Below are 22,247 nucleotides of genomic sequence, written 5' to 3'. Positions count from 1 at the left end.
CTGACCCATCAGGATGGTTCTGTTTACTCCATGGACCTTACTTTTCTTCTGCTTGTTCATATAATTTGAATGTTAACATTTATGTTTGCAATTGTCTAAGTACAGTTTTGTGATAGTCTTCTGAAAGCCCACAAGATGGAGATGTTTCCATATGAAAATAAAACTTTTCCATCTCAGAATAAGATATCTCAAAATCAGATTCTTCATTTTCCTCATTCCTCCTTTCCAAAATAGGAAATGCCATTTATGTGTCCTTTTGGGGAAAATTACTCACCTTTATCATTGGAGTATTATCTGTACTATTTCCTCTTCAGAAAAAGTTCCACAGGGTTTTGTTTCGTTTTTTACAATATCTGAGATACATAGTGCTTTTCTTACATTCACTAAATAATTGCATCCAATAAATATTTAATGAGTTAATTCATTTGACAGATTAAATGATTGCTACATGCCCTGTTTTGCACATTGGAAATGCAAAGAATTATAATATGCTTTCAAAGAATTTACAATCTAGAAGAATGAATAGTTAGAATTGCATTTTCAACATTATAGTCAGTTAAGAGTCAGATTTGCCCTGATCATGTGTTGTAATTTGCTTTGAGGTCATTGGGACTTTTCACATCTTTTTTTCTGAGATACCAGTTTTGGCATCAGATAGGGGTTTGTTTTTATTGATTTGTTGCCAATTAGATTGCCATTAGATTTCTGCTTTTTCCCTGATAGGAGTGGGATTTCTAAGTTCAATGATAATTTTAATCAAGTCCTTTGGTAGTAACTTCTGAATCCCTTTATTTTTTCTAAAATAAGAATGGAGATGTCTGTCTCTGAAGACTAGATAAGACCTTTTTTTTTCTATTCTTCAGCAATTATTGCATGAATGATACCTGAATAGACAGTATCCTGTTGGGCTGTTTTAACTAACAGTCAGAGCAGTATCTCTCCAGTTTTGATAAAAGTCATTAAAAAGTTATGAGCTATGGACAGATTGATTGTTTCTCAAATCATAATTAGAGTTTGTTACAAAGATTGATGTGTGGTCCCATCAGTGTGGTTACTTCCTCCATTGGAGAAGATCTTCATTAGAGATCCCAACCCATTATTTTTTTTCCCAGTGCTCTTGTTGTCCCCAAAGTGCTGGAGGCCTTTCTCTCCTCTATTTTGACGATGAGTGGATACCAGTGGAGCATGCTGGCTGTTAGTTCTCCCTTGCTCCTTCTTTACATAATTCATCCTTTTTTTTCTTTTCTTTTTTTTGGAGGGGAGAAGGCAAGGCAGTTGGGGTTAAGTGACTTGCCCAAGGTGACACAGCTAGTAAATGTCAAGTGTCTGAGTCCAGATTTGAACTCAGGTCCTCCTGACCCCAGGGCCAGTGCTCTGTTCACTGCACCATCTAGCTGCCACTATCCTTCTTTTCTTATTAGGCCCGTAAATGATATCCTATATACTTTTTTTTTCGCTATACAAGTTTTTGGTGATATGCTACTAGTATCTGTTTTACGTGTTTCCATTGTTGTTGAGGTGACTTGCATTTTTTTTTGGCAAATGTAGTACTCTGTGATTTGAAGCCATACAATAAAAATCATTGGTAAGAACATTGGTGTTAAAAATTGTTTCAGGGAGAAGATTGGGGTTATTTATTTATTTTTTTGGCTTTTTTGGAGGGGGGAAAGGTAGGGCAGTTGGGGTTAAGGTGACTTGGCCAAGGTCACATGACTAGTTTTTGCATTAAGTGTCTGAGTCCAGATTTGAACTCAGGTCCTCCTGACTCCAGGGCTGGTGCTGTATTCACTGCACCACCTAGCTACCCACATCATAACTTTATTAACTGTGTCCCAGACATTATGTTAGTCACTGGGGTTGCAAAGAAAAAAATGAAAGTCACTGCCTTCAGGGACTTTATGTACTATCAGGGGAGATGTGTATTTATATGTACATGTATATATGTATGTATGTGTATATATATGTGTGTTTCTATCTATCTATCTGTATGTATGAGTATATACAGAATACATACCAAAAGAATACAAGACAATATGGTGGGGAAGGCACTAGCTGCTGGAGGGATTGGGAAAAGCTTTGTAAATAAGATGGAGCTTAAACCAAGTCTTGAAGGAAGTAAATAAAGGGATTCTGTGAGGTGAAGGTGAGGAAGGAAGGAAAGCTTCCAGGCATAGGGGATAGCCAGTACAAAAGAATGGAAATAGAAGATGAAGTATCAGGTATGAGGAATAATAATAAGCCTTTTGGCCTAAATTGCAGAATGTGGAAGGGGGAGTATATGTAATATTGGAAAGGTAGATTGTGAAGGGCTTTAAAAAGAGAAGACTTTATATTTGATTCTAAAGGTTATAAGGAACCATTGTTGGTTTTTAAGTATGAAAGTAACATACTCGGACATAGGCTTCAGAAAAATGTCACTCATCGGCTATGTGGTGGATGGATTTAAGAGAGGAGAGATTTAGGGAGAGAAACAAATTAGGAGGCTATTGGAATAGGCCTGGTGAGGTGATGAAGACCTGAGTAGAGGTAAGGGATGATGTAAGAGATGTTACAGAAGTAGAAACAATGGGATCTGACACCCGATTTAGGGTGAGTGAGAGTGCAAAGTTCAGGATGCCATAGAAGTTGTTAACCTGCATGACCGGAAGGATGGTGGTGTCCTGAAGGGAAATAGGTGAGTTTTGTGAAGGAGTAGGTGTAGGAGGAGAAACAATGTATTTTCTTGTGGACATGATGAGTTTTAGATATATCCAGTTTGAAATGTCTCATAGATATATTTCCCCTTCCTTTCACTACCAAGTTAATAGAAAAGGCTGATGAAAGGGAGGAGAAATATTAACTCTCTCTAGGGGATAGTAATGAAGTGAGGGTTCCTTAAGGAGGAGACAAGAAAATGGACTGGGATGTGTTTTTAGTTATCAGGAAAGGAACCAGTAGATAGATAATGAAAAACTGGCTAAGTTACATAGTAGATAAAGAGTGATGAAATTGGAGTAAGAAAGATCTGAAATCAAATCTTGCATCATGTACTTAATTAGCTCCGTGATCCTGGGGAAGTCACTTAACCATTGCCAGCTTCCCTTTCCTCATCAGTAAAGTGTCAATAGTAGTATCAACCATATAGAGTTGTTCTGAGGGTAAAATGAGATAATATATGTAAAGCAACTTGCAAACATTAAAACAGCACATGAACATTTTTATTATCATCTCATTTTCCTTTTCAAATTTGGGCCCAGTACATTTTCCAACTTCAGTGCTTGAGTAAATACCATACCGAGGAACAAGTTTTATGAGATGTATCTCGTACAGATGTATGTCATGGTCTGAATAATTGGACAATAGGCATTCCTCACTGACTTGGGCTTTCCTGTATGAATAGTGAGACTGAACAAGTTTGAGTGATAATGAAGCTCATTTAAGAGACTGTATTTGATATTTCGCTTTGCTGCCTTCTTCTCACAGGGACATTTGGAGGGCCTGATCATCCATAAGCTGTCATGATGGTGACAGACACTTTTGGCTGGTATCTATCTCCCTGCTTTTGGCCTTTACTTGCTAGTAATAAACAAAGGGCCACTGAACAAGGTGATCTCTTTTAGATTGAGATGAATGAAAAGCCCTAGAGAGGGAGTTTTGTGTAATTAATAATCACTGTATTAATTGGACTAGTAAATTGATGGTCACTGTTTTCTCCTGGTAACCAAAGATACCAAGGGAGACTCTGAAACACCATAAAGCTCTTCTGAAAGGGTGTCCCCTGACAAGTGAAAATCAACCATGGGCATCTAATGAGGTGGTGGGTTAAAAGTTTTCAGCCCATCCTGCTGAGCTTGATCATGAGACTGAGCAGCCTCAAGGCACCCGGGCAAGTGGAAGCCATCTCCATCTGGACGCCTCTAGGTGGTTTTCTCCTTCACCAGCTGGATCACTCTCAACTTTAATGAAGGAGATCAAGGATTGAATTTTCTTCCCTCAGGGTTAGGGCTTGTCAAGACTGAATCTGTATCTCTTGCTAAGCTGCTTTAAACTTGTTTTTATATCTACCATTTCATGCTGTTTTATAAGATAGCACCATTCAGTTTTCTACCATTGTCCTCTGTAAGATTTTACAGATAAGTTTGTTGTCTAAACTGTGATTTCTCCTTTCTCTTTGATTCTCTTGTGGTAATGATTGATTTAGATCAGTCGTTAGGAAATGGTCATTGGTTACATTGGTTTTGTTTCTTTTAATCATTTCTCATTTTTCATCATCAGTAATTTTATTAAGTGGGTCAGGTTAGGGTTGCATGAATTGTATACCATGTCTTTTATTCTTCTCATTTGGTATTAATTTACATCTTTGTTCTAATAATTTAATAGTGCAGTTTTGCAAATACCACTGATTTAAGAATGACTCCTATATTAGTCACTATTTACTTCTCATCTATTAGAGAAAATCATCAGTGTGGGTAATACCATCCACACAGATGCATATTACAGGTTATCAAAAACTACAATAGCAGATCTTGAACACAAATGCTTTACATAAGCATTGTAGTCAAATACTATTCTAATTGCAGAAGTTATAAATACTTGGAGGTATATTTATTCTTCAAAATGCCAGTGTTTAGAAATCTACCAGATTTATTTTTATACATATAACATCTTATTCTTATACAGTACGTGGTGAATGGTTGTTTCTTATAAATTGTATAATACAGGGTGCCTTCTTTGAATACTCTAGTGGTGATTTTTTTTCCAACTAAGTTTAGCTGCAAGCTCATTGAAATGGAATGCCACATGTTTATAAATTTACATGCATGGTATTATATCACAATCATTTCTTGAGTATCTCTCATAATTGGAGTTATTCTTGTCATTACTATATCTCATGCAGTTCTTTCCTTCATCCCCCAGTAAATTAAAATTATTTATATTTGGATTTGAAATGTTTTTGTACCTACACCAGAGTATAAACATGTTTAAGTTTCTAGGAATTCACAACACAAAAAACAATAGCACCACACTTTGAAGACTCAGTTCTGCAAGAACTAGATACCTTTTTGATTTCCTTTTTTCTCTTCCTCATTCTATTTTTAAGACTTGTGAGCAATAGAGGTAATTACTTTTCCAACAACTTGAGTATATATTTTTGAGGGAGAACTTCAAGCCTCATTTCTTCATAGTTATAGTTATATTTCATGCTATATGCTGAGTGAGAGAAAATCAGAGAGAATAATACAAGCATGATTGCTTCTTTTTCTGGAAGTAACTGAAATTTGACTATTTTAAATAGTCCTGGGAACTACTTTGAGTGTGTTTCCTTTGTATTATTGTCTAATTATTAAAATTAGGGGCAGAGCCAAGATGGTGGATTAGAAACAGGACTTCCTCGCGGCTCTGGCTTTGACCTCCTCCAATACATATAAAATAAATGACTCTAAACAAATTTTAGAGCTACAGAACCCACAAAGTGACAGGAAGAAACAAATCTCCTGTTGAAGGCAGTCTGGCAGGCCAGCAGGAAGGGGCTATTGCATTGAGCTGGGAGCCTAGCCCAGCCCGTCATGAGCTGTGCAGTTTTGGCCCCAGGATGGCCCGACCAGCAGCCGTGGGAGCAGACTTCAGGAGAATGAAGAATCAGCAGCTGTGGCGGTTTCCAGACTTCTCAACCCATAAATGCCAAAGACAAAGTAAAAGGTCAGTGAGGAACTCTGTTAGATGGAAGTGTTGGTCCAGCCCCTGCCCCCAGGGCAAGAAGCAGTGGAGGCATGGTGTCTGTGCTGCATGGCTGCCTCAGGAACACCGGCCTGCAGATTGTAGGGGGACCAAGTGACCTAATAGCTCTTGCTTTAACCTGCTTGGATCTGGATCGCGGTCTTGGGTGGAGGTCCTGGGGTGTGTGGCCAGGTGCCAGAGCCTGTGGGGGCTGCAGAAAGGGCATCCTCCTAATTGCTCTGGCAGCTGTAAAAACCCCAGCAATTTGGGACAAAGCTCTCTCCATTCTGAAAGCAGAGTTCTGCTGTGGCAAAGTGTTCAAAAGTCAGGTAATTGGCAACATGAGCAAGCAGAGGAAATGCAATCCTACCATGGATTCCTTTTTTGGGGACAAAAAGGATCAAAGCATGGAACGGGAGGAAGACAACAAAGTCAGAACTCCTGCATCAAAAGCTCCCAAGAAAAATACAAACTGGTTACAGGCCATGGAGGAGCTTAAGAAGGATTTTGAAAACCAAGTAAGAGAAGTGGAGGAAAAATTGGGAAGAGAAATGAGAATGATGCAGGAAAATCAAGAAAAGTGAGTCAACAGCCTGACTGAAGAAAACAACACCTTAAAAAACAGACTAACTCAAATGACAAAAGAGGCCCAAAAACCAATGAGGAGAAGAATACCTTAAAAAGTCAAATTGCCCAGATGGAAAAAGGAATTTCAAAAATTCACTGAAGAGAATAATTCTTTCAAAAATAGATTGGAGCAAATGGAAGCTAATGACTTTATGAGAAACCAAGATACTATAAAACAGATCCAAAAAAATGAAAAAAAATAGAAGGTAATGTGCAATATCTCATTGGAAAAACCACTGACCTGGAAAATGGATCCAGGAGAGATAATTTAAAAATTATTGGACTACCTGAAAGCCATGATCAAAAAAGGAGCCTAGATACCATCTTTCAAGAAATTATCAAGCAAAATTTCCCGGATATTCTAGAACCAGAGGGCAAAATAGAAATTGAAAGAATTCACCAATCACCTCTTGAAAAAGATCCCAAAATGAAAACTTCTAGGAATATTTTAGCCAAATTCCAGAGTTTCCAGGTCAAGGAGAAAATACTGCAAGCAGTCAGGAAGAAACAATTTGAGTATTGAAACACAATCAGGATAACACAAAACCTAGCATCTTCTACACTAAGGGATCAAAGGGCTTGGAATATGATAGTCTGGAGGTCAAAGGAGCTAGGATTAAAACCAAGAATCACCTACCCAGCAAAACTGAGTATAACGCTACGGGGAGAAATATGGTTATTCAGTGAAACAGAGGATTTTCAAGCATTCGTGATGAAAAAACCAGAGCTAAACAGAAAATTTGATTTTCAAATACAAGAAGCAAGAGAAGCATACGAAGGTAAACAGGGAAAAGAAATCATAAGAACTTTTTTTTTTTTTGCGCTTTTTGGAGGGCAATTGGGGTTAAAGTAACTTGCCCAAGGTGACAAGGCTAGATTTGTGTGTGTGTGTGTGTGTGTGTGTGTGTGTGTGTGTGTGCGTGCGTGTGTGTGTTAAGTGTCTGAGGCCGGATCTGAACTCAGGTCCTCCTGACTCCAGGGTGGGCACTCTACTCACTGTGCCACCTAGCCACCCCCATAAGGAACTTATTAAAGTTGAACTATTTACTTTCCTAAATGGAAAAAATAATTGTTGAAGGGAATATATATGTGTGTGTATATATATATATATATATGTATGTATAGGAAGGTATAGGTGTATATAAATATATTTGTGAGTGTGTCCATATGTATGTACATGTATACATAAAGGGCACAGGACAAGTTGAATACGAAGGGACGATATATAAAAAATCAAAAGAGTTGAGAGAGGAATATATTGGGAGAAAGAGAAAGGGAGAAATAGATTAGGGTAAATTATCTCATATAAAAGAGGCAAGAGAAAACTGTTACAGTGGAGGAGAGGAGCAGGAAGGTAAAAGGGAATGGGACAACCTTACTCTCATTGAATTTGGTTTAAGGAGTGAATAACATACACACTCAATTTGGTATCTTACCATACAGGAAAATAGGGGGGAAGGAGATAAGAGGGGGGATGATAGAAGGGAGGGCAGATTGGGGGATAGGGTAGTTAGAAGCAAACACTTTTGAAAAGGGACAGAGTCAAAGGCGAAAATAGATTAAGTGGGGGGGCAGGATAGGATGGAGGGAAATATAGTTAGTCTTTTACAATATAACTACTATGGAAATGATTTGGGTAACTACACATGTACAACCTATATTGAATTGCTTATCTTCCCAGTGGGGGCGGGTAAGGAGAGAAGAAGGGAAAAAATCTGGAACTTAGTTTTAAAACTGCGTATAAAAAAAAATTTTTTTTTTTTTACATGCAACTAGGAAATAAGATATACAGGCACTGGGGTATAGAAATCCATTTTGCCTTACTAGAAAGTCAGAGCAGGGATGGGGGAGTATATAAGAGAGAATGGATTGGGGAAAGGGTACTCAGTGGGCTTGCTATTTTGGGGTGGGGGGATGGGGAGAAAAATTTGTAACTCAAAATCTTGTGGAAATGAATGTTGAAAACTAAAAATAAATAAATAAATTTGGGGGGAAAACGATCCATCTTGCCTCCATGAAGGTTCTGAGATTCAGTCTAGCTCAGACTCAGTCTGTGTCAGATTTTTCCTGCCCACTTGTCCAATTACAAGCATCATAAATACTTAGGCTCCTTAAGAGTTTACCTATTATGGAGAATCTTTAATAAACTTTGTTTTACTTCGACTGAAAAAAGATAATTATTAAAATTAATTGGAAGTAAACTCAGAAAGCTTTAAGCAAGAACTATTAAAAATATAATTCAGACAAATACACTATGATTAAAATCTAATAATAATTGTATATATGGAAATATTCCAGGGGTTGACTTGGGTCAGAGCTGACAGAAAAGCCATTTTTTTGATAGCTCCCAAGACCTAAGACAAACTTGAAATCTAGATGAGGTTGAAATATCAGACATAACAAAATTCTAATTTTGAACATGAAATTGTATACATAATAAAACTTTTCACTTGCCTTGATGTCTAATGATGATTCCTAACCTGCTATATCTTTGTAGTTCTCCAGTAGTTTTTTATTATATGTTGGGTGTATGAGGTGTTCAGGAAGCATAGCACCTCTGGTGTGAGGCCTTGCTGAGCCCTTTTCAGGACTGCCCATCCACCTTTGGTGTCTACCTGGCACTTGGCTCTCACTTGTGGTTCCAAGAAGCTGTAGCATGCACAGTGGTCACACCTTGTAAACTGTCTCGGGAGATGGGCTAAACCAAATCGAGGGTAACCAACAAGCCTTAAGGGTATCTACCCCAAGCGTGTGACGATTTACCCTGGCAGAATAGGTGGATGAGAACAATTTGTTCCAACAGCCACGAAGGCGGCTGAAGCAGGTGCTGTAGGGCTCTTAGAGCTTGGTCAAATACTGAAGACACCAAGGTCATCCATTGTAGCCATAGCCATCACCAGTCATCATGACTTTTGTCTTGCCACTGGACTTGAATGGTTCTGGAAGAGAGTGAGGCCAATGACTGTTCAAGTCTTCCTTACATAAACCCAATTCATTCACATCACCCTGTGATGTCTTTGGTCTGCTTATAAAACCGGATAAACAACATCATATTACTCTTTCCTTAGACTCTTTTTCTATCTATTTCTCACAGACCAATGTTGGTTATTTGAGAGGACGGAGCAGTTATAAGGTGTCATGTAGGTTCTCATGTGAGTTTGTACCAGGGCACTTATTCCAAAACAGGTCAGCTTAATTTTATTTTAAGTCCATAAGTACTCTTAGCAATTACTTGTTCAAATGTCTTCTGGAATTTATAGTTAAATAATACAGAAAGTATTAGAGCTTATTTCTTATGAATCAGGCTTTGAATTATGTTTTTTCCCCTCAGTCTTCAAATTCCCTTTCTCCAATAGTTAATATTCCATTTCTCTAAATGTCTGTCAGTGCTGATTTTTCCCATTTTGCCTATCTACATTCAGGCTCTTGAGTGCCATAGTCTCAACAGTAACACTGTCTTTGTGGTTAAGTTGTGTTTTCCTTTCACACTGTACTCTCTATTACAAATGAGAACATTACAAACTCTGTACTTAAAAGACAGAGACATGAATACAGGTAGCTGTATTCAGTTATTCATTGATCAAATTATATCAATTATTATTGATATTTGATAGTTACATTTTTCATATTTAATAACTACAAGTGAGACTTTAGTTATCTGGAACTCTTAGAATTAATCTTTCTGAACTGCCATTTTGGGAGAATAAGTTAAAGCATAACAAAACTTTTTATTTTAACTTTAAGTGGAAATTTCCAAAAGCTTATACATTTCCTGCCTTCTTAAACAAAAAAAAAATTAATTCATTCAGCAAGCATTTATTAAATGCCTACTTTGTGGCCAGGACAATTCTAGGACTTGGACATGTAAGATAGAAAGGAAACAGTAGCTGTCCTCAAGGAGCTTACATTCTATTAGGGTGAAACAACATGCACATATATAAATAAATGAAAATAATTTTAATGTAGGAGAAAGGATTACAACTGGGATTAGGAAAGGCTTCACCTAGGAGGTAGAACCTGAGTTGAGCTTTGAAAGAAGTCAAAGATTCTGAGAAGAGTGAGCGCATGCAGCAGCCTGTGCAAAGAGAGGGGCAAGAGATGGATTTGTGGCTGAATCAGTAAGTCAATTTGTCTGGAATATATTGGCAGTGAAGGGGGGAAAGTGTAATGTGTAACAGCCTGGAAAGGTAGTCCAGGGACAGATTGTGAAGGACTTTAAATGTCAATGAGGAGCTTGTATTTGATACCAGAGACACATAGGGGGACACGAGATCTTTCTGAGCAGGAGAGTGAAATGCTTAAGTCCATGCCTTAGGCATATCACTTTGGTAGTTGTGTGGAAGATGAACTGGGAAAGGAGAGAAACTGGATACAGGGAAATCAGTTTATGCAATTGAAGCAGTCCAAGTGAGAAATAAGAGGACCTGAAATAGAATACTAACCATGTGAGTAGGGAGGAGGGTATGGAAGCAAGAGATGTGATAGAATAAACAAAATTTAGCTGTTAATGGAATAATTTGGAGTGATAGGGAAGAGTTAAAGATAACTACTAGGTTTGGAACCCTGATGACTGGAAAGATTGTGGTGCTGTCAGTAGCAGATTTTTGGAGGAGTGGTTAGTGGGGGAGAGAAGAAAATGTGTTTTGTTCTAGATCTGTTGAGGTTGAGATGTCTGGGATATCTAGTAGAAATGCTTAGCATTTGTTGCTATAGAGCTAGAGCTCAGGAAAGAGCCTAGAGCTGGCTATCCAGAGCTAGTATTTCTTTGCATGCATTGCAAGGGTTTAAGTGAGAGGAGAAAGGGAACTAATGAGTGTAGGTATTTTTTTTCCCTAAGAGTTTAGGTGTGAGTGGACAGATGTAGGACAGTAACTTAAGAGTTAAGTGTATGGTTAAATGAAGTTTTTTTTTTTTTGGAGGGCAATTGGGGTTAAGTGACTTGCCCAAAGTCACATGGCTAGTAAGTGTGTCAAGCGTCTGAGGTTGAAATCAGGTCCTCCTGACTCTGGGGCTGGTGCTGTATTCACTATACCACCTAGCTGCCCAAGATTTTTTTTTAAAGGATGGGGGAGAACTGGTTATGTTTGTAAGTAGAAGAGAAGGAATCAGAAGAAAAGAGGATATTAAAGATAATTTTGGGGGTGAACTTCTGGACAGTATGGGACAAAATGGAATCAAGAACACGAGGGACATGAACAAGAGCCACTTCTTTATCTGATAACTGGAGTAAAGGAGAAGGAAATTGGGGATGATATTAAGGGGTATTCAGATGTAAAGTATGAGAGAAGAGGAAAATTTTGGTAAATGTTCTCTATTTTCTTAGTAAAATATGAGGCAGTGACCTCAGTTGAGGAAGGTGAGGGGAAGAAGGGAAAAGGGTTATATGGAAAGCTTGAGAATAAAAGAGGGTTTGGATCTGTAGCTATGGGGAATGAAAGAGTGAACTAATTGCCTTTTTTAGTGGAATATCAGATATTTTTAAATAAATTGGTTGTCACTGGGCTAATATAGGAACACTACCTACATTTTTCATATAAAACATTAAAAATATCATGCACTAGTTGTTACATATTATCATCAGATTCATCATCCTTTTTTTTTTTTTTTTTTTTCCTTTTTGGGGGGAAATTGGGGTTAATTAATTTGCCCAAGGTTACACAGCTAGTTTTTTTTTTTGTGTTGTGTGGGTGTTAGGTGTCTGAGGCCGGAACCGAACTCAGGTTCTCCCGACTCTGGGGCCGGCGCTTTACTCACTGTGCCACCTAGCCGCCCCCATCATCCTCTTTTAAAGACTCCTTGGCATATTTCTCTTTGGTTACTCTTTGAACCCAACTGAACTCCAATTCAAAAGCTTTGTCCTTAACTTTGTCATGTAAAATCTGTAGTATTTTTTGCACTTTTATAAACAATGTCACGTGTTGGTTTTTTTTTTTTTTCATCTGGAGTTTCTGACTCTTTCTGCTTGCCTAGTTTTGCCAGTGATAAATTCTCTTGTATGGTGCATAGGCAAAGCATTACATTTTGCCCATGTGAAATGCGCTTTAGCTCAGTTACCTAGAGTTGAGTTCTTTCATTGATATAAGACCCTAACATGAATGTGCAACCTGAATGTCTGACAGTAAAGTGTGTAAGCATTTACTTTGTAAGGCATTTTGGTGGAATACTATAGCCATAGTTAAGTCTGAAGATGGAGACTTTGTTAGCTTTGTTTGCTAGCTGACCCACTACTGTGACTTCTGCGTATTGATCAGTGTGAAAGAAGCATTTGTTAGAAACTTCTTCATAAAGTTTAGAAACTTTTCTGTGCCAGAGGTGACACCTGCCTTCTCATCTGGTTCTGATTATTGTGCTACTTTCTACAACTTTCATAGCACATATTCCACTTGAAAAGCTCTTCAATTAGGAGAGAAAGTTGAAACCAGTAGGTCGTGTCTATTCCTCTGGTGTTCCAAGTGCTTATGTTATGAAGAGATCTCTTCAGGGCCTAAAGTCATCTAATTACAGTTTAATAGTGTGATTCAGTGGTGTCATTAGGAACATTTTTATACTTTGGTTCTTTTTTTTTCTTTTTTGACGAAGTATCCTCTGTTTTAGTCTTGCCTTTCTATTTTTTTTCTCATTGTCTAAAGAAATAGCCTTGAGTCTTGTTTCTCCAGGGAGGACAATGGAATCTTTGCTCAGAAGAGTTTCTAAATTTCTCCATGTGAATTACTGACCTAGATAGAAGTAGCAGTTGAGGTAACTTCACAAAGATTCTAGTGTTGAAGAGAAAAAGCATCTGATTTTTAAACTCCCTTTTATGCCTAGTTTTCCCCCGTTGGGATGTAAACTCATTAGGGTCAGGCACTGACTTTTCTTGCTTATATTTGTATTTCCAACTCTTATCATAGTGCTTGGCACATAGTAAGTACTTAGCAAATGCTTGTAGCCTGCCTTTCTTGCCTATATATTCATACATTTGCTAGGAAGCAATAGCAGTTCATTTACATACACAGATGAAGACTGGCTCATGCAGACTCCTAAACAGAACATACTTACTTACACACTTTATCAATACAGGCATTTTGCAGAGAGTGGAAGTTATGTTACGCGTTGTAGCAGTTACAGTTTTGTTGACCTGACTGTACCCAGTCTGTAGTTCTTCTGTTGTTGCTGTTTTTCCTGTTGATTTATCTGTTTATGTTCGAGGATTTTGAGCTCATGGCTTTCTGGAATCTTTGCTACTTCCTCTCCTTGCCCCTTCCTCTCTTATTTTCCTTATTACTCATTTCTGACTCCCTCCTCTCTGATTGTGATTTCTTTGGAGGTTAGATTTCAGAGTGACTCAGCCTTTTCCCCAGACTTTATAATTTGTGGTTCACTAGCCCGGGTTTCTGTCCCAGCTGACTTTTAGGTAGTCAAAACTGGCCTTACTTGGATGCCATGCTTTTCCATCAGGCTTGTTGGAGTGCTGCACAGCTTCTCACATTCATGCATAATGTCATGTCCTAGTGACCTGTCCAACTCCCTCTGTTACTTAGTTTTTTGACCTTGAACTGGCAATTCAGAACCTTCTGGCACCAGCAATTTAGAGCCTGCTTTTTCCTGCTATTGGTATTCAGAGATACCAGTAGTTCAGAGCTTTGCAGCACTGGTACCTCCAGATTGCAACTCCCAGCAGGCTTTTGCTTCTGAAGGGTTATGGACAAGCTGGCTGGAGAGACCTGAAGATGCTTCCATGACCTGGAGCCAGGTTGTCCATGGCACTAGAAAGAGGAAGGGGGAACCATGGTATAGGGGTGAGTTTGATCTAAGTCAGTTTCTTGTTTGCAAGTGTAGCCTCACTGCTGGCATGGGAGGTGGGGAAGGGGTGCTGAGTGAGCTAACAGTCAATGAGTGTCAGTTCTGGGGGTGTGGTTGGTTTTTGTTTTTGTTTTAATTTTTTTGTTTTTCTACCTTCTTTTGGATTCTTTGTGTCCTAGACCTTGGAAACTGCTAAAATTGCTTTATATTTGGCACCTAGCTTCTGTTTGGGGAGGTTTGAGAGGTTGTGGGTATCAGAAAATATGTATAGTCCACCATTTTGTTGCTCATATGACCTAGCAATGGTGGTGTCTTTAGCAAAACTAAGGATGGCTGGAAGAGGCTTGGGTTTGGGAGGGACAGATAACGAGAGTTGTTTTGGACCTGTTAAGTTTGAGATGTCCCAGGGCTATTATTTATTGCATCATTGATTTAAAATTGGAAGGGACCTTCAGGAACACGTATTCTGCTCCCTCTGCCCTCCATTGTGCAGATAAAGTCACTAGAACCCAGAGAGTTGAAGGGATTTTCCTACAGCCACACAGGTAAAACTGTGAACTGAATGTAAGTTCCCTGACTCCAAATATAGTGGTATTTCTTTCATACTCAGCTTCTTCAGATAATGCACAGTGGTTCTGAGGAAGAGCTTGAGAGATGCTTTTGAGCAAGGTATTTGTTTTTGAACTTAGTGGCATGAATTTTGGCTGCTTAGAAGCATTTTTTCTTTTTCTTTTTTTTTCCATTTTGGTTTTTCTTCATGTTCTGGATAGGTGAGATATAAATGTTTAGAAATGTAGTTTTGTTAAAGTTATTTTAACATGAAGTTGACTAATGTGGTTCTGTTCCTTTGTTAATGACATAGTTTTTTTACTTTCTGTATAATTGTCATTTCCACCCCATCTCCCTCCCCAATAGGTTACTCCTTTGTATGAGGATTGGACAGCTATTGATTGGTATCGCTTTTTCTGTCTATGGGAGAAATTGCCCATCTCTCTGAAGAGGGTGGCAGAATTAGTGGGAATTGAAGAAGGTTTCTTGGCCCGTTCTGTGAAAGGAAGGATTGTAGCCAAAACTGAGAAACAACACCGACAAATGGCCATCCATAAAAGGTAGTGGTATTCTTATTATCGTAACCCTCGATCCTAAGGATAGATAATCAGTGTTTTGTTTTCTCCACAGCACATCTCACTTTGAATTTTTGATTTCTGAACTTCCTTGTTGGTAGAAATAAATTTCTCTTGAATTTGACTTGTGCATTTCAGCAAGATCTGGAAGGGGGGGGTGGCTTTTTTTACAAGAAGGGGGCAGTTATACACAAAGGGTTAATCTTAGGAAGCTGGGCATTATAACTTCTGAGCTTGATAAATGTGGTTGAGTTTTAGTTTGATATTCCTCAAACATCATGTATTCCATGTTAAAATGTAACTCCAAAAATTAATTCCAAATTTAACTATTAACTATGAGCTTAGTCTATATGCTATTGTGGGTTATTTGTGCTATTCTTTACTTATTTTGTACAGATGATAAAAATCTTACTTGGTTTTGACATAAAGTTTTTAATCCAAGTACAAATACAGACATATAACAAATTCTGAGAACTGTCCAGATACCCTTGTGTTGGTCTGAAAATTTGAAAATTATATATTTCTTTATCATATTCTATAATTAATAATTTGAAGTTGGAAATCTTTTTTCTTATAGATTTGGTTTTAGAGATTAGACAGTTTAAAGCCTTTTGTAAACATTGACTGATCATGTCGTCTTTCTCTTTACCCATTCCTCTGTTCAGTGTTAGTTCTAGATTTGAGAGATTAACTTAAATTCATTATTTACATTTGTAAATAGCTTGGATTTTAATATTGAAGAATCATATATCTGGGGATCTTTGGTTCTCAGGCCTGTCTTCTTATATATCCTGTAAAGTAGGGATCATATCTACACTACCTCATTCAAAAGGTTGTTGTGAGGAGCAAATGAACTAATAAATAATTCCATTGTCTGTGATAAAATAAAGCACTTTGCAAACATATTGATGTATAAGTATAAACTATTATTATTTGAACTTTAGTAGTACATGAGTGTTTTTTCCACATTTTCATGTAGTGTTTCTCTTTACAGATTTTTCACTAGCCTTGTACTATTAGATTTAATCAGTGAGGTTCCATTGAAGACTATTATTCAGAAATATGGTTGTAATCGTGGACAGATTCAGTCTTTACAACAATCAGCTGCAACTTATGCAGGTGCGTTAGAGAAATGGAAAGGGTTTTGCAAATCTCAAATCTCTATATAAGTAAAATAAATATATAAATAAAAATAAAATCTATGTAAACAATTTTATATAAATATTTCTACATAAAGTTCTATACAAATAGCTATTATTTCTGGGTCAACTTATGGCTCCATTTGGGTATTGTTTTCTTATAAAGAATATCTTTTGCATCCGTTGATATAACCATGTCCTTTTAGATGTCTTTAATATGGTCAATTATATTGATTGTTTTACTAATATTGAATTATCCAAGCCTGCATCCCTGATGTAAATGCAACTTGTCATTAGGAATGATTTCTTAGATGAAGTGCTGTAGTATGTTTGACAGGATTTTATTTTAAAATTTGAATTGCTATTCCCTAATGTTGGTCTGTAATTAGTTCCCCTAGAGCTAGAACTTCTTTATGCTGACTGGTTCTTTTATTTAGAGAAAGTTTAACTGTTGAAGGAGCTTTTCCCTCAGGCAGCTTTAGTTCTCTTCAACAGATGTTCATTTAGCAGCTACTCTATACAGACCCCTGTTCTTCTTCTCATATGAAGTTTACAGAATTTATAATCTAATGGAGAACCAATATACTTTGATAGAGAGTACACAGTGATGTGATAAGTGCATTGGAGAGATTCTAACATAGAACTGCTTGAGGCATGAGAAGGAAAAGGGTATTTATTACCAACAGAATCGTGGGTCCTGGAAATACCATTAGGAAGCTCATTCTGTTTTGTTCCCCATGGACTCAAATTTTTAGATTATTTTTGCTGCTGTTCTGGGGAGAGAAAGAATAACCCTATTGTGGTGTGTTGAAGGGTTCGTGTTTTTACATATGTAGACTTTTTTTAATGAAAGACTGGAAGAAAAGATGGAATTATGGATAACTAGAGTGGGTAGTAGAGTTAAGTTTTTGTAGAAGGAAAGAAGAAACTTGAGGGAGAAGGAAATACTGAAGGTACTAAAGGAGCAGAATGATTGTTGTAGGATCAAGGTTTCTACAAGGGATAGAGAGGGCACTTATTTGAGTAATGAGTGCTAACTTGAAAGTGGCATTGAATAGGCAACACAGAGAGTTTAATTCCATGTGAGATAGAAAATGTTATCCTTTAAAAAAAGTTATTGCCTTGAGCAATAGTTAACCTCAACAGCTTTTTTTCCATCCTAATATTATTCTGTGTTTCTGAGGAAACATAAAAATGAAGTTTCTGAAATTATTTCAATGTTAGAATAATGCCAGATTTTCTTCTTCAAGAATGCACCACAAGGGGCAGCTAGGTAGCACAGCGAGTGAAAGCACCGGCTCCAGTGTTGAGAAGACCTGGAGATCGAATCCCGGGCTCAGACACTTAGCACCCACCCAGAAACACCTGGCCGTGTAACCTTGAGCAAGTTACTTAACCCCAATTGCTTAGGGGTGGCCAGGTGGCTCAGCGAGTAAGAGCACCAGCTCCAGTGTCAGGATGACCTGGATCAAATCTGGGCTCAGATACTCAGCACCACACCCAGAAATAACTGGCTGTGTAACCTTGAGCAAGTTACTTAACCCCAATTGCTTTAAAAAAAAAACATAGAATGCACCACAAATATCAGAAGTTGCCGAGCTACACTTTAGAATTAGTCTGTCAATGCGCAATTATTAAATGCTTATTTTGTGCCACTCACTGTGCTGAGTGCTGGGGTTATAAAGAAAGATATAGTCTCTATTCTCAGGGAGCTCACAGTCTAACAACTATGTACATGTAACTTATATACAAAATAAATTGGAGATAAGTCAACAGGGAGAAGGCATTAAAGGGTGGAGGGAGATCAGGAAAGGCTTCTTGTAGAAGGTGAGATTTCATCTTTGACTTGAAGGAAGCCAGAAGGAGGAGGAGAGAAGGGAAAGAACTCCAGATATGGAGGTCCACAAGGGAGCCAGTGAAAATGTCTTCAGTTTTGGACATTTGGGATTCAAATTATCTATAGGACATTCATTTCTAGATGTCAGATTGACAGTTGGAAATTAAGAATCTGGAAGTTAAAAGTGAGATTAGGGCTAGATAAATTAATTTGAGAATCATCTGTGTAGAGATGATAATTGAATTCATTGGAGCTGATGTGATCACAAAATGAAATAGTATAGAGGGAGAAGAGAAAAGTTCTCAAGACAGAGTCCTGGGGACTCTGTTGGGAGGAGTGACTGAGGATCTAATTGCTTTTATATTGTAAGTACCTTCAGGGCAGAGACTTTTTTTCTCTTCCATTTTTGTAAGCCTAGCATCTGAGATACTTTCTTATATATAATAGGTCCTTAATAAATATATGTTGAGTTTAGTATAATTGTTTTATGTATCCTTCATTCACTGCTGCAGTTGTAAGGTATTCACTGAAATTATTTCTATGTTAAGATAATACCAAATACATAAACATAAAATATTGTCGACTTCTAGATTTTATAGGTTAACTTAATTGTGAGAGACAGTGTGCTTTAGTGTATAGTGAATTTTGGGGCCAGGAAAATATGGATTCATGTTTCCCCTTTCCCTCAAACCCAGTTGGATTTGTGATCCTTGGCAAGTCACTTAACCTCTGAGTGCTCTAGGAAACTCTCTAAACTATAATTTCTAGAGAAGGTGGCAACCTGCATTCTTCACTGGGGAATTTCCTAGATGAATTATATTACAGGTCCATTCCCTGTCCCTATGCTTAATTTGTTATTTTAACTTTTATTTTATTTTTAAAAAACCAAATATTTATTTTTAATTGTCTCCCCTTCCCCTTCTCCCCACAAGAAGAAAAGCAGAACACTTTTTTTTTGGCAGGGTAATCAGGGTTAGGTCACTTGCCCAGGGTCACACAGCTCATAAGTATCAAGGGTCTGAGGCCAGATTTGACCTTAAGTCCTCCTGATTTCAGGGCTGGTGCTCTAGCCACTGTGCTACCTGGCTGCCCCAGAACACTTTTAAGAAACGTGGTTAGTCAAGCAAAATAAATTCACACACTGGCCATGTCCAAAAATGTATGTTTCATTTTGCATCTTGAGTCCATTACCTACCTCTGTCTTAGGAGATGAATGTCATGCTTTATCTTCAGTCCTCAGGAATTTTGGGTTATCATTGCATTGATCAGTTTCGAAGTCTTTTAAGGTTACTTGTTTTTATGATGTTATTTTCCTGGTTCTGCTTACTTCGCTCTGCTTTGATTTATATAGGCCTTCCTAGGTTTCTCTGTGACAATCCCTTACATCATTTTTTAGGGTACATTCATATTCCATTACATTTAAATACCATAATTTGTTTAGCCATTCTCCATGTAATAAACACTAATTGGTTTTCAGGTTTTTTTGCATTACAGAGAGTTGCTATAAATAATTTTGTACATATGGGTCTTTTTACTTTTTTTTTTTTTAAATCTTTTGGGATATAGGCCCAGGGGTGATATTACTGGATCAAGGCTATAGTTTAGTAATTTTCTGAGTATAGTTCCAAATTACTTTCCAGAATGGTAGTACTATTTTACAACTCTGTCAATAAATAGTACATTAATATGTCTATTTTCCCTTCAGCCCTTCCAGCTTTTGTCATTTTTCTTTTTTTAGTCATCTTTGCTAATCTGATGGGTATGAGTGACAGTTGACTAATTATTAGTGAGTTACTACTTTTTTTTTTTCAAATGACTATGGAGAACTTGCTTTGCTGGCTTTTGTTCCTATTTTTTGCTCTGGTATTTTGCCCCTTGGGCCTCCCTGCCATGTTCCCGGCTGGAAGATTCTATATTCCTGTCTAGATCCTCTCAATAGATCTTTAGCTATCTCCTGCCAAACTGAGCTTGGCAAATGACCCATTGTTGTTCCTTCTTCCATGGATTTTCTGTTCACTTTTCAGTCTAGTGCCCTTCCTTGGCCTTTGTTAAAATAATCATGGGGGAGAACTGGACCGTACTAATTCCTTATACTATTGTCTTTGCCAGTTTCCTTATGTAAAATTTGGTTATAAAAGTGTTGGTTATCCATATATGTAATAGCTGAATGTTGTGCTGGATTGTGGACAACGTTATCTATAGAAGTATACAATTAAGTCTGTAAAAGATTTTAATTTATATTTATGTTGTTATAAATATTCCAGGGATGATAACCGTGTTTTCTAATCGTCTTGGCTGGCACAACATGGAACAGCTGCTTTCTCAGTTTCAGAAACGTCTTACATTTGGTGTCCAGAGGGAGCTGTGTGACTTAGTTCGGGTGTCTTTACTAAATGCCCAGAGGGCCAGAGCTCTTTATACTGCTGGCTTTTTAACAGTGGCTGATCTTGCCCAAGGAAGTGTTGCTGAGGTGGAAGCTGTTCTGAAAAATTCTTTACCATTTAGAAGGTAAGAAAAATCTTCAACTCAGACTATTCCCTAAGCAGTGATATACAATGAAAAGAGCTCTCAATTAATTTTTAAACAATGAATGGAAATACATTTATAAGCATTATAGTACGTTAAAGGAGTCTCATAGCATATGGAAACCATGAAAAATAAGCCAAGCTGCCCATGTTGGCAATTTTTGGCATGCAGAAATATAAGCTTACATATAATTTTTAAATTGCATAATTACAGAGAGGCTCATAAGCTAGATCATAGGCTTTTCCTTTCATAAGAGCAATGCCAAAGAATTGATCTTGGGCAGAAGAGAGATGAAATTAAGGCAGCTTTTATTTCTCAGTTTGAGAACTGCTAACAGTATATGTGCAAATATACTTATTTTCACAGGCTTGCATCCTTGTAAACATACACGGTTCAGATTGATCATTAGGCATTTGTTAGGGGGTGCTAAGAAGCCATTTTTTTTTCATTTTAAGCATTGGAGTATAAATGGGTATTCAGTTAAGAGGGAAAATGACAGATATATAGAGAACTGTGTCAACAAGTACATGGAGATAGGCACAGATTATGTCTAGAATATAGAGAATAGTCCATCTTGGTTATTAATTTTTTTCATTTTTCAAATGCTTTATTACCTTCTGATTTACATCATTAATTTCTGCCAGATTTTGAGTTACAAATTTTCTCCCCGTTTTCCACCCCAAAATAGCAATCCCACAAGATATCTACTCCTCCAATCTGCTCTCTCCCATATCTTCTCACATACCCTCTTCGACTTTTCCAGAAGGGCATGGTGGATCTCTATGCCCCAGTGCCTGTATATCTTCTTTCCCAGTTCCATGTAAAATAGTATTAATAATAGTATGTGTATATATATATATATATATATATATATATATATTTATATTTAAACATTTGATTTTAAAACTTTGAATTCCAGATTCATTCCCTTCCTCTCTTGTCACCCACCCTTACTGGGAAGATAAGCAGTTCAGTATAGGTTGTACATGTGTAGCTAATGCAAAACATTAACATAGAAGATATATTGTAAAAGACTGACTATATTTCCCTCCCTCCTATCCCACCACTCACTTGTTCTATTCTCTACTTTGATCCCATCCCTTTTCAAAAGTGAGTGCTTCCAACTTCCTTCCCCCCCCCCCAGCCTTCCCTCCCTTCCATCATCCCCCCCTCTCATCCCCTTCCCCCCTATTCTCCTGTAGGGTGAGATACCCTATTTAGTGTGTATGTGATTCCTTCCCTGAGCCAAATTCAATGAGAATAAGGTTGATCCATTCCCTTTTGCCTTCCTATTTTTCCCCTCCATAGTAACCATTTTCCCTTGCCTCTTCTATATGAGATAGTTTACCCCATTCTGTCTCTCCCCATCTCCTCTCATTACATTCCTCTCTCACCTCTTAATTTCACCTTGTAAGTATCATCCCTTCCTATTAACTTGGTCCTGTGCCCTCTATGTATACCTGTAAACATATATATATATATATATATATATATATATATATATATATATATATA

General features: G+C 37.5%; 1 protein-coding gene across 1 annotated transcript in view; it reads left to right on the top strand.

Moving 5' to 3' along the window:
• POLQ (DNA polymerase theta) overlaps positions 1-22,247 on the top strand; it is a 131,187-nt gene that overhangs the window by 38,579 nt on the left and 70,361 nt on the right. Inside the window, exons 13-15 of the mRNA XM_069070003.1 lie at positions 15,022-15,215; positions 16,225-16,349; positions 20,471-20,714. Coding sequence (XP_068926104.1) covers positions 15,022-15,215; positions 16,225-16,349; positions 20,471-20,714 — 563 coding nt within the window. The remainder of the gene's footprint in view (positions 1-15,021; positions 15,216-16,224; positions 16,350-20,470; positions 20,715-22,247) is intronic.

The sequence above is a fragment of the Petaurus breviceps genome, unplaced genomic scaffold, assembly GCF_028583685.1.
Source record: "Petaurus breviceps papuanus isolate PSGF00001 unplaced genomic scaffold, PetGlider_PUasm1.0 90792, whole genome shotgun sequence".
NCBI lineage: Eukaryota > Metazoa > Chordata > Mammalia > Diprotodontia > Petauridae > Petaurus > Petaurus breviceps.
Note: the sequence above shows the minus strand (reverse complement) of the source record. Positions and strands in the feature narration are given on the sequence as shown.